Here is an 18,695-nt window from a genome sequence, read left to right as displayed (position 1 = left end):
TTCAATAAAATTACTGGTCTTCTAGATTTTCTCTTTCAGTATTTACACTTTTCACTTGGTAATTAGTAAATACCATTTGCTACTATCTATTAAAAAAGGAATTTAAGGTGCACTTTATTGGAGTGGTAAAGCAAATTAAGAGTTAACCATCAAAATGTTCCCGATTTACTAATTTGTGGGCAAAAATAATTAAATTTTTGTTAATTACACTCTCAAAATATTTTAAAATGGGATAAAAGTATCAATTATGAATAATTGTCATTTCTACTTATAAAAACGACTGATATAAAATATAAAATATAAAAGTCTAAAAATTATTTGTTTTATTTATTTTTAATGCAAATTAATTTATTTAATTTATCAGCTCAAGCCGTCAAGCGAATCGAACTGCTATTTAATTTATTTAACTCGTCAAAAAAACATACCAACTCGTTTAGAAATTAGAAGATCTTTGTTTAGTGAACAAGTAGATAAATTTTCCAAGTATATCTTTGTTCATCCAATAATTACACTGCCTTCTATGATATCATCTTCAAGAAAAACATGTCATTGATAAAATTTTTGTGATAATCAAGCTTCTCATACACAACTCACACAGCCACACATAGTATTCAAGTTTCCTTTTAGGTACATGCATCAAAGATGATATCAATATTTTCGGATAAAAAGGTTAGAGGCTGATAGAATCTTAAGTTTCTTCACCAGTCAAGCCCCTTTCGCTCATATTCAGTTGCCTTAAAGAATAAAATGATGATAGAATATTTTTATTAAAAAAATTAAAGAATACACACATATAAAAATGAAAATAAAATGTTACTAACCTCTAATTATCTAATAATTCTACTAATACTACTCCAATATTGTTATTATTATTGTATAACATTCTATGGGCTTCGTCTATATATAGCGGTTTAAATATTAATAGATCTAATTCCTTTCACCAATAAATATTGGCCATGAATGATTATTCTTTAAAAAAATTAAAATTAAACTCTTTTTAATCATTTTAAATTATAAACAATGAAAAGTTCTTGTATGAATATAAATACAATAATTAACTAGCTTGAATACATATAATATCCCCGCATTTAAACCATAAAAAAACCAGAACCAAATCCTAATATGTATTGCTTTTTAATCCAATAAGTTAAGAACTAATTTGATATAGGTCTGAATTTTATTTAAATTTAAACGGATGAGTAAATTGATCACTCGACCAAGCTAAGTTGATTAAAATAACTTAAACACTATTCTTTATATGTGTAACAAACTCAAAATCAACAAACATTATATAATAATAACAATTATATTAGGTGTATACTAAAATTAACCACTAAAATTAAAATATATTTTAAAATATAAAATACACATTAAAATAAATTAAAATATATATATATTTATACACAAATATATTATAGAATTTAGTAGTTAATTATGCGTACAAATAACGTTTTTGAAATAATAATTATTAGAAAAAGTATGAAAAACCAATGTGTGTTTTATACAATGTATGCAACAGGGTTAAATTGAAATTAAAATTGAATTAGAGGCAATTAATTAATTTTGAATAGTTTCCAATTTAAAATTTGAATCAAATTATGATTCCTGCCCGTTATGGAATTAAATTAGGATTACCTAATTAAATTAGAGGCAATTAATTAATTTTAAAAGTTTTCAATTTAAAATTTGAATTAAATCATGATTTCCATCAGTTATGGAATCAAATTAGGATTACCTCCTTTTCTCAATACGTATAAGCTTCTTCTCTCACTCTCTTCTCGAAGTAAAAGCCGGTACAGTGCCGCCACGGTTACCAGTCGCCGTCGGACATCGCGCCGACACTCTTTCGACTGGCGCCATCATCCGCACATGCCACCGTACGTAAGGAGGACGTGCAGATTGTGTGAGTCGAGCTCGTGGCACTGCAGCAATCCGGACGTCCCGCGCCTCTGTTGCAGCCGGTTTGTGCCTTCTTCCTATCGCCGGATGTTCACTTTTTTCTTGTCACCGGTTTGTACACGGTCATTTGGTTGGTAGCTAGTCCTTTTATAAAGTAATTATGTTGTTATTTATACACGTTCACATTGGATGTTCGTTTTTGTATGATTTTGGATGTTCACTTTCTCAGTTTTCATAGATGTTTATTTTTCGAGTAATTCAACAAGACCCATGCAGCAAGGTGGCGCTGGGATGACTCGAGCACGGGGTTCGGGGCTGTAACTCACGTCGGTGACGCTGACAATTGCAGGTCACGGATGTTCGGCCGCATGAGGAGTGACGGAGGTTCTTCTGGCGAGGGCGTTGGCGCGAGGAGGCAAAACGCGATAGTTCTGGAGGTTGTTGCGAACACAGCAGGGCGGCGGAGAAACGGGAGTTTTTCTGCAGACAAACAATGGAGTTTTTTGGGATAGGATAACGGTGGGTGATGAAGGGTTAATGTCAAAGAATTTGAAATAAATTGGGAGTAGATATCACAAAGTTAAACAAGCAACTAAAAATTAGGGATAATAATATTTAATTTACATTATTAATATATATTGGGATAAATAAATAGTCCATTGTATATATTATATAAATACATCGTTGTCTCCCTAATGGACTCTAATTATTAACTTTCTCTCCATCACAAAAGAATTAAGAAAATAACTAAAAAAAGCTTTAAATATTACTAGGGTAACTCCACCAAAGTGGAATGCCAACAGCTACCCGATTTGAATTATTACTCTCATCCACCTTAAACCCCAAAACCCTTCCCTCAAATCCACAACTCCTCACTGGCATTCCCTTCGCCGGCTCCGTCACCACCGCTTTTGCTTCTAATAAAGGATCCTCCTCCGGCAGCTTTGCCACCCTCACCGAGAAATTGATAACCCCATTTCGCCGTCCATCCCAATCCCTCAACCTATAACTCATCATCTTCTGCATGGTGCATTCATAAATTCCCTTACTACCATTAACATTATTCTTCTCTCCAAGAAAATGAGAAATGGCTATCCTTGCCACGCCAACGCTTCTAACGGCGCCGTTTGAGTTCTTGCATTGCACCTCAAAGGTTATGGACCTTGCATGCGGGGGTATGTCCATCAAGAATTTCTCATTCCATGAGAGCAAGCTCGAAGTGTTTTCACCACCGTATTTCGCCATCTTTGTGGTGCAACATTTGAGGGACTCAGCTCGAATCACAACATAAGCTTCCTTCACTGGATTCTGATTCATGCATAGATTCTCGCCAGATATAACCATAATCTCTAGTGTGCTTGGCCTAATAGATTCCATATATAAAATCAAAAGGCTTATAACTTATAAGTAAACTTTTACTTGTTCTAAAAATAATCAAATTCAAACACTACTATATAGAGTATAGTACTTTGATATATGTGATTATGAAAGTGTGTTTGATATGAAAGGGCAGGAGTAGAGTGCGTGGTTTATATAAGAATGGTTATTATGAAGGGAAATTTAATTAAAAAAAAAAAGTGGAAAACGCTGTTTGATTTCGCGTAGAGTTGTTGCCTGACGTATAGAATAATGTTGGTGTTTTAGATGATAATTTACAATTTGATTATTTATGAAAGACTATATACAAAGTGTCACAGTTAGGTAAATTGAGTGTAGTTTTATTGGAAATTATATCGGAAATTTCTTTCGGAAAATTATTTAAAATTTCGTGTGCGCGTATGTATGAATTTTCCTGGTAGAGTGGCTGGTGATCTCTACGAAGTTGTTTTGGACCAATTCAATTGAAAATAGAAAGGAGAGAGTTTACCGAAGACCGCGGCAACCAAATTATATTGTCAGTAAATTCTGTTTTTCATTCATCACAGTTGACTTCTCGTTTAGCTCTATTGACTTCTTTAATTTGCTGCTGGTTTAAGTTTTCTCTAGTTTAAAAATTATTTTGAAAAAAACATGGGAGTTGTACAATCATTTTTTATATAATAACATTAGGATGGTTATGTATTTGTCCATTCATTTACTAAAAAGGGGGAAAATACGTTTTTTATTTTGGAATTTTTTTCTCTTTGATAAAATTAATTTTCCTTGAATCAATATATATGAAAATATAATTGTACCCGTATATATATATTTTTTATTTTTTTACTTTAGTGTTTGAATATTCGTTACAAGTTACAAACATACTATATTTTTTAAATATCAGTATTTTCTTAACAAATGCATATATTTTTTTTTGTTTTATTAATTAAAAATATTTAAATATTATACTAATATTAAGAGTATCTAGTATATAAATAATATTATTAAAATACATAATAAAATTATAGATATTTTTTTTGGTCGTAGATTGTAGATTTAATATATAGGCGGTGCACAGTTGTTTTTGGACTGCGATGGACTGGACTCAATTGATTTCTTTTTTGGTCTTGGACCCAATTGTGTTTTTGTCTTGGACCCAATTGGTTTAATAGCACAAATAAAAATGAAACAAGAAAATCAACTTGGGTTTGTCGAGTGATCAACTCTCTCGTCCACAGGGTTGGAGAATACCGTGAAAAACAAAAAAAAAAGAAACAATAATTTTTTTAAATAAATAATTTAATTATTTTATTTATATTTAATATAACGTATTTATTAATTTACATTGATTTTTCTGGGTAAATCCGATCCAATGAAACGAACGTGAATATGTTAACCAAAAAGAAAAGGTGAATATGGGTTTGGGTCAACACATGTATAACGCCTAAAGACCAGGTCTGCTTCCAGCCAACAAAAACAAATGTCTTATTCGATTTTCAAATTCATTTTTTCAGCCTAAAAGGCTTTTTTCTTTTTTATCATTTTAGTGTAGAGCAAACCGAAAAAGTATAAGGACTTCTTTCACTTTTTCCATTTTTTTTAAGTTTTGGAAATGAAAACTGGAAATAGTAAAAATAAAAATTTTGACAATGGAAAATAATAAAAATAAAAGGAACAGAAACCAATCAGGCCTAGATTTTTTTTTTGGTTTGGATTTTTTTATATTTTCAAAAAGTTTACTGCTTTTAGAATTTGTGAAGAAAAAAAAACGAGAAAAGTAAAAATAGACAATAAAGTTTTATTGTTTCTCTATATTTTTCCACAAAGTTCTACACTAAAAAAATCTTTAAATAAAAAACAAAATATGATAGACGTTTTTTCTGTTTACTATATTTTCTTTCGTCCCATGTTTCTACCATTATGTGATAGTCTAATTGAATTTATGTGATCCATGGATTGTGATAGCAGCTACATTGTAATAAGACTTGTCAATATATGAAATCTCAAATTAATGATCACATCAGGGTTAGGTTGCATAAATCAAAATCCATTAGCTAATATATATACGTGGGCACTTCAAACAACCACAGGTGGATGGTATTATTGAAAAGTTTATTATTGTCAAAAGTTAAAAGAAAAATGAAGCTTCCTACTACATTGAAGCTTGCATAGGCAACAATAACATGATCATAATAAAAAAAATAATATCAGAGAAATTTTTTCGGTTATTCCAAGAATGTTAATGTTTTATTAATTTTAACTGTTGATTTAATTATAATAAATTTTAAAAAATTGATATCAACAGTTAAAACTACGTACTAGAACATTGATATTATTAGAATGTCTAAAACTCTTTCAATATGATATTGATTTGGAATTAGTTTTTTTTTTTTTTTTTTGAGACAGTGTCTGAAAGCTCTCCGAAAACAACAATAAATAGCCAAACCCAGGCTCAAGAGAGCACTAGAGAACAAAATCAATTAAAAATGGTTTTGAGAGCTAGACCAAATCAACCGATTTGATTGGGTGATTGAGATTCAGTTATTAAATTGATTTGGTTTAAGATAAAATTTGGTAATCAATAAATGGGTAAAAAAATCGTTTGATTTTTTATTAGTAGTTAGTTGATTTAAAATAATAAAATAAAAAAATTTTTAAAAAAATATATATTGTATACACAAATATATATGTTATTACATCTAATTCAATAATTCAATTGAATCTTTAAACCGTTTGTAATTCGATTTCTAAAACCTTGAAAATAATATTAGAATTTGCCATTTATTTAGCCAACAAAAAATTTTGACATTTATTTTACATTAAATTTATTTTTGTAACATGTATATTTTGAAACAAAGAAAGCATTCCATTTAATTATTATCTATGATGCACTGACACTGATACAGATATGGGGATACAACATGATACAGGAGATGCGAGTATACAAATTTAAAATTTTTATAAGACACGAAGATATATTATATAAAATATTTTTTAGATAAATTATAATGATATTTTAGTATTTTATTGATATTAAAATATAAATTAATTTTTTAATTATTTTTAGTGTCTTTTTTTTAATTATATAAAGTATTTAAAATATTTTTTGTTTTAATAATTAATAATATATACTATTTCTAAACTCATTTCAAAAATACATGTTAAGAATAAGGTTGGACATGCTGACATGTGATGGTATTTAAGTGCGTTCAACCGTGTCCGGAGACGAATTTTTTGTTTTATTAAAACACAGTTAGACATAGAAGACACATGTCAGACGAGTATCAATGAGTGTCGTGTTCAAAATGTATCCGACACATTAATATAAGGATAAGTATTGTTTTGATCCCTAACGTTGAGGTTCAGAATCAAAACTGTCCCTGATGTAATTTTTTATTTAGAATTGTCCTTAATATTTTATTTCGTATTAAAATCGTTCTTTTTAATAAGATTTTTTATTTTATTACTAAATTACCCTATTAATAAAAAAATTATAAAATAAAAAAACAAAAGAAATCGACACGAGGGGCAGGGGAAAAGGGGAAAGGACGCGAGGGAGGGGCGGAGAAAAGGGGAAAGGGAGAGGGGCAAGAGGGGAAGGGGAAGGGGGGACGACGCCGGTGAAATTTGGAGCTGCTGTCGCCGTCGCCGTTGCGAGGCAGGGAGAGAGCTTCTGCTTCTGCACCGCCGCCTTCTCGTCACTCCTTCCCGCCGCGTTCTCGCTGCTCCTCCTCGTCACCTCGCCGCTGTTCCTCCCTGTTTCTGTTTCTGCTTCTTGTTTCGCTTCTTGCTTCGACTTCTGCTCCTTACTTTGACCTCTGATTTCTGCTTCTGCTTGAGCTTTTTCTTGAGTTTCTGCTTCTGCTTCTTCTGATTCTGTGACTGCTTCTGTTTTTACTTTTAATTCTGATTTTGATTTGTTGTTTTCTTATTTTATTGTTGTTGTGTATTAATTTGGTTGTTGAATTTGTTGAATTTATATTGATTTGTTGAATTTCTGATTCCTTAATTTGTTGAATTTGTGTTGATTTCATTGATGTTATTTTTAGTGGTGGAGGTAAAGGTGCTGGTGGTGATAGAGAGTACTTTTGTCTGAAAAAAGTTGAAATGACGATTTTAATACGAAATAAAACATTAAGTACGATTCTAAATAAAAAATTACATTATGGACGATTTCAATTTTGATCCTCAACGTTAAAGACCAAAACAATACTTATCCCTTAATATAACAAATAAAAAAAAATCTCCGTGCTTTATATATTATTACCCTGGAATTAGTCAATATTATCCTATTATTTTAACAAGTAAATTTTAACAACTTTTCGAATTCTATTTTTTTTTCAAATTATTTCAAAAGGTGGAAACTTCCATGAAAGCTAGGGCAGGTGTTTGTATTAGCTAGGTAGGGATTGCGATTCATGATTGCATGGATTTATTATTCCACACACCCCATGAATTAATTAAGAACACTTTGGTGTTTGTGCTCATCACATAGCTGACGGATAGAGATTCACGTCATGTATCATGTGTGTGCTGTCGTTGTGGAAAAATTGAGCACACTTCAATTTGTTAGATGTACTTTCTTGTGTGTCCCACCATTGGAAGAACCCAAAATAATTACATGAAAAGAAAAAAACGTTGGCTGAATAAAAAGTTCAAGTGTCAAAACTCAAAACTCAAAAAGTGTGTATATTAATTCAAGGAGGAGATAGACATGCTTTACAAAAAGAATGTTACATATATCTTCCTTTTTTTATTTGACAAAATAAAGCTTTCATTAGCTAGTATATATTGCTCAATTTTGGTTATATATATGTATATATCTTTTCTTTATCATTCATCCTATCAACGATGAATTGGAAATGTCAGCCTTGCATTGCAATATTATTTTTTCATGGAAGGGAAACCAAATAATTAAATCGCCTAAATCCTTTTTTATAGATTATTATAGATCGATCTTAGTCCACGAGTTTGATAGTGATGCATTAATATATAATATAAACAAAAATAATTATTATATCCTTTATATGCATAAATCATTTAAATAGTAGGTACGACGTACGAAGCCAATTGTATATAATAAGGAAGCTTCTTATCACTGCAGTGATAATTAACCAAACAGGCTATATATGTGAGGTGGCTAGCTTAGTTGCTGTGGCAATATATAATAGCTTTCACTAAATTTAATTTCTTTCCAAAACTTAAATTAATAAAAAAATTTATGAATAAATTATATTTTTAAATTTTAACACGTTTTATTTAATAAGAGTTTTTTTTAAAATTTGTTTAAATTTTTATATAATTTTTTTAATTTATCTTAGATAAATTCTATAATATTTATAGTTTGGTACCTAATTTTGTCTAATTTATTTTTTATTGTAAATTTTAAATATTTAATAATCTTTTACTTTTATACTTTTAAAATATTGATTTTTAACTTTTTTTTTTGATAAATTAGACAAACACTTTTAGATATTATTGTAACAATCACACCTTTATATTATGCTAACTGTTTTTAGGTATAATAATAAAGGTCAAATTTTAAATTTTTCGGTTATAGAAATTTTGAACCATATTGTAAAACTATTTCTTTTAAAAATTTAAGTTGATAAAAAGAGACACATGAATGACTATATTTTTCATTTTAATTAAGATAAAGTTTTGTTTAATTTCATTAAAAAGAAAAAACAAAAAAAAAAAGAAAAGAAAAGAAGACTTTGACGATGTATATACTATCGTAACTCTATCATATATAAAGCTAAATAAAACAAGGTTAGGCTGGATAAAGATAATTAGATATTAAAAAAATATAAGGAGTCAATTATACCATTAGCCAACTTTAAACAATTTTTTAAAATATAGAATTTTAAATTGTTAAGAAATAAGATTATGAATAATTAGGATTAATTCTACAAAATTAAGACCCTCATCTATGAACGTGAGCACATATAACTTTGTGAGCGTGTAGCGCTCTTTCATTGTTGTCAGTCCGTTGAGAACAACTGCCCGTCGTGCTACCGCTATGTCCTCCACCAAAATTCTTTTGTGTGTTGTGCGGGCCGACCTGCATCAAATTTTCATCGCCGAGAGTAGGGCGTTCGGATCCTTGACGTCGAGTTATGTTTGGTGTCCACTATTTGAGATCGCCGCAGAGTGCGTCGTCCTCCTTATGTCAATTCCTAATCGCTGTGATGCGCAATTTTCCGTGTAACATATCCTCGCACGCACGATTGGTCTCTTTTCATGGAGTTTCTCCTATGTCGTCGTCGTCATCATGGAACTCTTCTTTTTAAATGATTTTTTTAATTTTGGATGTTTCTTTTTTCTAAGTTTTGGATCTTCTTTATCGTTTTGAATTATTCTTTTTTCTAATTTTAAATGTTTCTTTCTCCTAAGTTTTATATGTTTTTTTTTTATGTTTTGGATGTTTCTTTTTTTTTGAGTTTTGGATGATTTTTTAAATAGTTTTAGATGATTTTTCTAGTTTTCGAATGTTCTAATCTTTTTATTAAAAATAAAAAAAATTAGATATCTCATTTTTTTTTAGTTTTGGATTTTTTTCTTACATTTCATATGTTTTTTTTATTAGAAAATTTTAAAATAATTTTGAAAGTTTTAAAATAAATTTTTAAAATGTGTACCGTTGTTATTTTTCAAATTTACTGTAAAAATTTGATAAAAACACCCAAACATAAAAATATGACGTCACATTTAACAGAAAACATTTATCTGACAATCAAAAGAGCTTTAATGATGGAGGAATAGAGCTCTAATGGAGTTTCCGGCGAGGAGGGAGCTTGCAGTTGCGATAATAACTAACTTTACCTCACTCACTCCAACTCCAATTCTCGATCTTTCACCTCCTCACCCCCAACCCGAAACCCTAATCTCTTTCCTCACCGCTTTTGCATACTCATCTTCCCCCAAGTTTGATTCGCTCCACCAACTCACTCGACTTGCCAAGCACGAATCACCCTTCGCCGCCATCTTACCGAATAAAAAATTGTCCCGCCGTTACTCCCCTACGTCGAGTCCCACGACCACGACTCCCTCCACACTCTGTCTTTGCTTCTCAATCCCAGCCTCGACGATCACAACAAGATTGGACTCATCGCTACCAGAGTCGTTACTCGTCTCGTTGTCATCATCTTCGGCACTACTGTCAAAAATTCATTCTCGGACTGTCGCCCCCTCGTAAGAGACAAAGAGGGCAGAGGAAAGAAGAAAGCTGCGACGATCCTCTATATTCTCTGCTCAGTTGTTGGGGTTGTTGGAGTTCTTGCAAAGTGGAAGGAAGGAAAAAAGCAGATAGAGAGATTCCATGGATGCACTTAGATTCTTAGTCAGGTTTTGAGGAAGGGACGAGGTGCGGGAATTCCATTGTTGCAGCTGCAAGCTTCCCTCCTCGCTAAAAATATTATCGAAGTTCTTTATCACTATTATTGAAGCTTTTCAAATTGTCAGATCAGTGTTTTCCGTTCAATGTGACGTCATATTTTTATATGTTTGGATGTTTTTCTCAAATTTTAAGATTTTTCGGAGATCATTTTGTTAATAACAAATATTAGATACCATTTTGTTAGCACTGAATTATATTTAACATATACCTCCAAAACTATATGCAAAAAAAAAACAAGTTAATCAATAATTAATTTATTGCGAATAATAAGTGAATGTACATACAATATGAGATTTAAACTTTTAATAATATTTGTTTGAGGAGACGAGCAAACAAATTACGACAAACTTTACAAGTTGGTTTAACCTCGAAATATCTAATATAGTACCAGTTACATGAAAAACTAAATTAAATTACATTATATGATTATATGTTGTTCAATCTAATATTTGTAGGGTAGCGATGATTACTCCAGAAAAGTGGAACCCCATTACAGGCTCTTCATTTTCACGCATTGGCACTTGTTCCGTTCTCTTTGCTGCTTCCAACTGCATCATCGTCATCATCAAAGAGCATGAATAAGATGAAGATGATGAAGAAGAAGAAGAAGCACACTGAGATGGTCTCACCCTCACCGAGAAATCAATGATCCCGTTTCTGTCACCCTTCTTATCCCAAAGCCTATAACTCAAAAACTGTGCTCCAAATAACTCAGACACCGGAACGTGAGCCATTGCCACGCTTTCAGAACTGTAACCCAACCATTTCTTGCGCCGAACCTCAATGCTAATGAACCTGCAGGTGGCGGGTTCAACCTCCATTGAGAACTTCTCGTTCCATGAAGGGTAGTGTTTTGTGGAAGAACACTGTGCGTGAACAACTATGTAAGCAGCGTCGTTGTTGTTGTTGTTGTTTCTTCGTAATGGTTTCCCTTTCACGATCAGATTCTCTGCGTTCAAGATGGTTAATTCAATGGGGATGAGAGAGCTTGTTCTTGATTCCATATGCAGAGAATAATAATTAAAATGATGTTTGGATTGTGAGGGAGATTTTACGGATTGGAAAGTTTGCATCAAATTAAAGGTAGAAAAGGAGGAAGAGACGTGCCCGGATTGAAATTCCTTATAGTCCTCCATACTCTATCTTTCTACTTATATATAAGTCCTCCTCAATTACTATAAAAAAATAAGGTAGATAGTCGTATGTAATTTTTTTTTTTTAACTTTTAGATGATAAATTATAGGATTAAATTTTAATATGATATAAAAGTATTATTTTTATTTAAAAATGTGGTCAAATAAATAAAGAGGAAGTATAGAGAGTCAATGGAGTATATGTACAATGTGTACAATGAGATTTAGGGATGTTCAATTCAGTAGGATATCAGATGTTTATTATCCTTAGTATCCGGATGATTATTTTGGATAGTACAGGTGTATTATGTTTGAGAAATTAATAGTATTTTACTCTTAATGTTTATTTTTTAACTCATATTGGACCAAATAATCAGTTTATTGTACATATTTGTACAAATACTCAATTGGCTCCCTAGCGAGATTCATAAATAAATCACATTTTTATACGAAATATTTTCATAAAAAAATATTTTTGACATTTTTATTTGAGTAACTCCCAAAAAATAATATATAAATAATATGAATTTAGCTAAGATATCACACATTAAAATTTATTAATTAAAAAATTTATAAAAAAAATACAAAATTAAAATCAACTATATATGTTAGATATACAATAAAAAATAAAATATACTAAAATTAGTTATCGAATAAAATATATATTAAAATATAAAATATAGATTAAATGAGTTAAATATATATTGACAAATTTTAATAGTTGATTTTAGTGTGTAAATAATATATATATATAAATTGAAGATATATAGGATAAGTTAAAAAAATATCATTATTTCATTTAACTAAATTTAATTACTTCATGGCTATTATTGTCATAATCACATATCCAATCATGATTATGATTAAGTGGTTCCTTAGCTTTTGTCATATGATATATACTAGATCGGTAATACTAAAAAAAATAATTTAAAGTTATTTTATTTTATTTAATTTATATTAATATTTATAATGATATACTATTTATTAATTTTAATATTATATAATTATTTTAGTAATAATTAAAAAAATATAAAATAAAAGAAGTGAATGTAAAATAACTTTAAATTATTTTAGATTAATTTCATATTAATTCTAAATATTTTTTACTTGTAAATTCATAATTAGTTTTATCAATTGTTTAGCTATAGAAAGATAATTTTTATATACCAATTCACCATTTACCTTATTATTTTTAAATTTTTACCCTAACTCTAAGGCCTCCGCCCTCAAGTGCTTAGAGCATCTCCAACGGGAGTAAAAATTGAAGCCCAATTACTGTATGTCAGAAGAAAAGAAGGCTTATGCGTTGGAGTGGGAAGGAAGAGAGTTCCCACACAAATTCCAAGGAGAGGGAGTCCCTCTGAACAGAGACTCCTGTGAAACAAGCAACACTTGCCAAATGGCAAGTTAGTTAGAAAATAAATAATTATATATAATGTTAATTAACTAAATAGATATATTAAATAATTAAATAATAATTAATTCAATAATAATTATAATAATTAATTATATTAAGTAATTATATTTTTATTTAATTAATAATTTATATTAATTATTTAAATAATAATTAATTAAATAATTAAATTATAATTAATTTATTAATAATTATAATAATTAATTAGATTAAATAATTAAATTTTTATTTAATTAATAATTTATATTAATTATATATATCATAATTAATATTAAATATTATTTATAGTATCATATTAAATTATAATTAATTAAATTTACTTAAATCAAAAAATAAATTTAATTTTTATATTTCTCCAAAAAAATATCCAATTTCAAAATATACAGCAGCATAGCATAGACAATTGAAAGAGGACTTGATTGAATACATATGGCAATTTCACAATGTTTATCGTTAACTATAGAGCTTAATTATGTTTTTCTTTGTATTAATTAATTTTACAAATTAGTGTAATCCCGAATTATATATTGTGTATTATTGTTATATATAAATTTATTTAATATTAATATCTTTTAACTATGAATTATTTTTAAATTTATAAATTTGAATTATATTATTGAAAAAAATTAATTACATTTATTTTAAGTATTTTAATTAATTAATTAAGTGGGACCACAACAGGGATTAAAGTTAGTTCCTCATAATGGAGAAGAGAGAGATGCTTTGAGTTCTTATTTACTGTTTATAACACAAAAGCTGATGTGGAGTTACTTTTTATGACAGGTGAACCATAAACAAAAACTGAGATGAGTTCCCTACTAGAGATGGTCTTATATTCCGCTGTCATCAGTAACACTGCTCTACATAAAATGAGAGAACCACGGAGTTGAGAAACGAATTTTCATATCTAATTTCATACAAATGATTAATTATTAATGTTGACATTGACTTCGAACCAGAAAAAAAAAAAAAAAACAAAACAAAAACTTCTTGTCATTAACTCATTATTGACTGCGTCAATATGTATAGTGAACATTTAGATGATTATGGCATTAAGTCACGAATCCAACTAAGGCACTAACGTCAGATATACTGAAAAAATAAATAAATAAATAACAACTATAAATATATACCAAAATTAATTATAAATATAAAATATATATTAAAATTAAATTAAATAATACATATATTTATATACAAATATATAACATATCATTAGTTCTAATAATTAATTTTAATATACAAAAAATATTTTCGAATAACAAATGTTTATTTGGTGGCTGACTGGCTGGACATAGGAGAATTATCGTTTCTCTCTTTTGCTCGGCCATACGTTTTTCTCCCATGACATAATTTATCATATTCTTTTTTTTCCCTTTTAATACTTGATACTTTTTAAGAAAAATTTTAGAGAAAATGACAAATCGATCATGACTTTTTGGTCCGTAAATATTTAAGTTGCTGATGGAAAAATATTTTCAATAAAAATAAGTTGTTTCGAAAAAAGGCAGAGACAGATTTCGAAAAAGTGCATGCACAAGCGTGGAGCAGGAGGTAATCGACGCGGATTTGATTATGTTTGATTTATCAAAATCGAATAGACCTAATCGAATAGCATATATCGAGACAGGTAATCGAACAGGATATTCGAATGAATAATGGATCGAAGTGGAGAAGTTAAAGGCCCCCATCACGCGAGGAAATCATGGAAAACGTTCTTAAACCAAGTGGCGGAAACAGTTACCAAGGAGAATGCATTCAAAGGTGTGATCTTGTAATTAATTGTAATTAATTGTCAGTTACCTAAAGTAGATTATAAATACTAGGAAGTCTTAGGGAATAAGGGTTAGAACTTTAAACTCAGAAAAATACTCAAGCACACTCATATCCCAAGAAATTTCTGAGTCTACAATCGAGTTAACTTTTCTGTAGGGTTCCTTCCATGTTTTCATTCTTTTAATTTATCGTCCTGTAAACTTTATTCTTCAAGCAAATTTATCTTTTAAGTATCTTTTATCTTCTTTGTCTGATTTATTTATTTCTGCATCTTTAAATTTCCTTGTCAAAGTCCTTTGACCTAGTCGAAGGCATTCTACTGCTTTCTTTCAATTTCAATGCAAACCTTTCTACTTTTAATACATTTTCTCTTTGAAAACTTTTTTTTATTGATTTACAAATTTTCTTTTATCTTTATTTTCAATACGCATCAAATCGAAGATATTTTGGTGCACTTTTAGAAAACTGGAACCCGCAAAGAGGAGTAGGTTTCGCTCTCAAACCACTAGATATCGAACCACTATCGATTTGTTAAAAATCGACAAAACAAATTGGCACGCCCAATGGGACAGTTTTTAAAAATCAAAGCGTGTCAAAGAAATATTTTCCAATATTATTTGGTGTATGCGATTACGAAGTGGAAAGATCATTTACATGGCTGATGAGTTATCAAATGTGAATGGTGGTTCATCTATCAATGATAGCATACCAGTGTCCACGCAATAGGCGGACGTGACTTCACGTTCGGAAAGTGCAATTGGAACTGAAAATATATCAGTTACAACTGTTCAAACCGGAAATATAAGACGTAATATTTGTCCACGTGGTACCTTACTACCATACCAACCTCCACTAACCGCTGGTAGGCCTCCTTATGGTCTTCCTCCTGGTTATACCCCACCAGTGGGTGGTTTTGTTCCACCTATTCATTTTGGGAGTACAAGTGGAGTTAATAATAATCAAAACCCACAACAACATTTTGAGTATTCTCGAGACTATAATGTGGGCTCTACTTCGAATGCTGCTAATTCGATGGCAGTATATCGACAACAAGTAGAGGAAAGTAATCATGACTTAGTCAATTTATTGACTCAACAAATGACCACAATTCTTAACCCTATGATGGCTAATCACAAATCGAAATTCGAACGCCTTGTTAGACAAGCCAAACATATTGCTTAAATCGTAGATTATGAGGAAGGTGAAGGGCATAATGCTAGGGGAAATAATGAAGGACTCGAAAATATTTTTCAAAATGAAAATAATTTATGTAGTTCCCCAAGGTCAAAATGCTGATGACGTACTAGCCAGATTACGTGCTAATCATGGTGGAGAACGTTATCAAGTCACCAGAATTGTGGAGGAAGTACTTAATCGAGTTGGCCTGAATGTTTATGAACCGGCCACACTTTGTGTCTGCTTTTTCTCAAGTTGTTCAAATGGCCGAAGTGGCAAGAGGGGTAAAAAATCCAAAGATAGTTACAAAGTTTGCTGGAGAACTTGGAGAATCAACCACTGAACATATTGCTCGATATTTGGTCGAGATTGGGAACTTAGCCAATGATGAAAATTTGAAAATGAAGTTTTTTCCTTCTTCATTAATGAAGAATACATTTACTTGGTTTTCAAATCTTAGACCAAATTCGATAATAACATGGAATTAGTTGGAAACCACTTTTCACGCTCAGTTTTATCGAGGAGAAATGAATGTGGCAGTTACTGATCTAGTGACTTTGAAACGTGAAGACGGTGAAACCATTGATGATTATCTAATACGTTTCAAAAATGCTAGAAGTAGATGCTATGTATCATTACCTGAGAGTGAGATAGTGAAAATAGCAACCATGGGGCTAGGGTTTTATATGCGCAGAAAGCTGCTTAATGTGCATATCCCTGATTTAGCCCATTTGGCTGAAAAGGTTCGTCAGGTCGAACTCATAAAAAAAGAGAAAGAGAAGTATAGGAGTGAGCAAAGATCGAGGAGTAAACCTTTTACTCGAAAAGAGAAGGTCGCTTATGTGACCATGGAGTCCTCAGAGGAGGAACTCGATTTTGAAACAGAAGTCGATTTAGCTGAACTTAAGAAAGACCCTCCGTATGTTTGTTCTTTACTGAAAAAGCTTCCTAATAATGAAAAGTCAAATGATTCAAAACTAAAAAGTGGAAAGAAGTATAGTTTTGATATTTTAAAATCTGATCAGATTTTCGATGTGTTGCTTAAAGATAAACAATTAATTTTGCCTGAGGGTAGAACTTTACTTTTGGTGAAAGATTTAAAAGGGAAACCTTATTGTAAGTTTCACCAAGCAACAAGTCATTCGACTAATAGCTGTGTTCATTTTAGGGACTTAATTCAGGAGGCAATAATGGAAGGACGATTGAAATTCGATAATGGCAAGAAAGAAAGGAAGGTTGATGTTGATCCCTTTGATGCTGATGCTAGCTTTGTTGAGCCATGCTTTGGAGTGAACGTGGTTGGCATGTCTTATGACTTTGATGTGGCTCTGGATGACTTTGAGTCACAAGTGAGATCTATGTATCCCAGAGTAGGGGATGGTTTGCTGGATTTTCTGGTTCAGCAAAAGATCAAAGACCGGGATGTATTTCTGTGTCCACGGTGCAATGCTGTCTTTGATGCCGAAGCAGCTGCAATCTTCAAAAAAGAGAGATGAAGAAAGAATTGGCTCATAGAGAAGAGCAAGCGCGCCAAAAGCAACCAATTCGACGTATAGAGGGTCAGACTTCGAAGACCCCTCAGCCAAGTGTGACCACACCTTTAAGCCGATCTCAGGCAATAGGTGTACAATGGATTTGAAACTGCCAGGAGTTCCAGAAACGAGATCACTTGTACCGACACAATCCACAATGGGGATATCGGGGACCTCCTCGAAACCAATACCCCTATTATCGTGGTCGGGCTAGAGGATATCCTAGAGGTAGAGGGGGAAGAAGAAACTTCAATCAGAGTAAGAAACCTTAGTCAGAAGTAAGTAAAGAAGTAAGCAAGGGGACAACGCCTTCTATACACTCTCAAATAGTTTTTTCGTCTGATGGAAAAACTTATCCGAAAGGAATTCCATCTCCTACAAAGATGGAAAGAAGGCAAGGCAATAGCCCAATCCTCAAGAGTCGATAAAAAACAAAGAGGTCGATGGTGATGAAGAGTATTTTAACGAAGGGAATGATGACATGATCGGAATAATTTTGATCATTCCAACAGAGTATCTGTGTGAGTATGAAGGGGACCCAGAGGAAGATTATGATATGGAGGATGAAGAAGCTTTTTCCTTCATTCGAATTGAGGATGAGCCAGGGTATTTCCTTCGACCCACTGAAAAACAAATGTCTCATCTCAGTCCACTTCATATTACTACCATTTTGAATAGGTTCAAGATAAACAAAGTCTTGATTGATGGTGGGGCAGCAATCAGTCTTCTGCCTAAGAGGATGTTAAGGAAAGTGGAAAAACATCCTGATGATTTGGTTCCCACAAATATTGCTGTGACGGACTTCAGTGGGACTTCTACACCAGCAAAAGAACGGGTTACTCTGATTGTAAAGGTCGGATCATCGGAAACAAGAAGGCTACGTGCTCATCATCTGTAACATCAATGCCTTCTTCACCCATGTTTTAGGCAATGAAATCACTATAAGAATTGGTTAGGGTAACATTGTATTGGTGCTAAGGTTGCATGTCAGGAGTACAGTCAAGAGAACT

The 18,695-nt window shown here is 31.2% G+C and overlaps 2 protein-coding genes across 3 annotated transcripts; both read right to left on the bottom strand.

Moving 5' to 3' along the window:
- Positions 1–2,542: 2,542 nt before the first annotated feature.
- On the bottom strand, positions 2,543–3,488 carry LOC130976733 (BON1-associated protein 1-like). The gene has a single exon (XM_057901652.1). It carries the CDS (start codon positions 3,274–3,276, stop codon positions 2,659–2,661), a length of 618 nt encoding a protein of 205 aa, XP_057757635.1. The 5' UTR covers positions 3,277–3,488; the 3' UTR covers positions 2,543–2,658.
- A 7,497-nt stretch (positions 3,489–10,985) lies between these two features.
- Positions 10,986–11,891, bottom strand: LOC130977107 (BON1-associated protein 2-like). 2 transcript variants are annotated; one of them, XM_057902121.1, is made up of 2 exons: positions 11,284–11,891; positions 10,986–11,202 (listed from the first exon to the last, which is right to left on the bottom strand). In XM_057902121.1, the coding sequence occupies exons 1-2, from the start codon at positions 11,788–11,790 to the stop codon at positions 11,092–11,094; spliced, it is 618 nt and encodes a 205-aa protein (XP_057758104.1). In that variant the 5' UTR covers positions 11,791–11,891; the 3' UTR covers positions 10,986–11,091. The 2 variants fall into 2 exon arrangements, with proteins under 2 accessions (XP_057758104.1, XP_057758105.1); XM_057902122.1 differs by having other exon boundaries at positions 11,290–11,891.
- Between the last annotated feature and the right edge of the window lie 6,804 nt (positions 11,892–18,695).

Source organism: Arachis stenosperma, chromosome 4, assembly GCF_014773155.1.
Source record: "Arachis stenosperma cultivar V10309 chromosome 4, arast.V10309.gnm1.PFL2, whole genome shotgun sequence".
In the NCBI taxonomy this organism is placed as follows: domain Eukaryota; kingdom Viridiplantae; phylum Streptophyta; class Magnoliopsida; order Fabales; family Fabaceae; genus Arachis; species Arachis stenosperma.
This window is presented reverse-complemented; position numbering and strand designations above follow the sequence as displayed.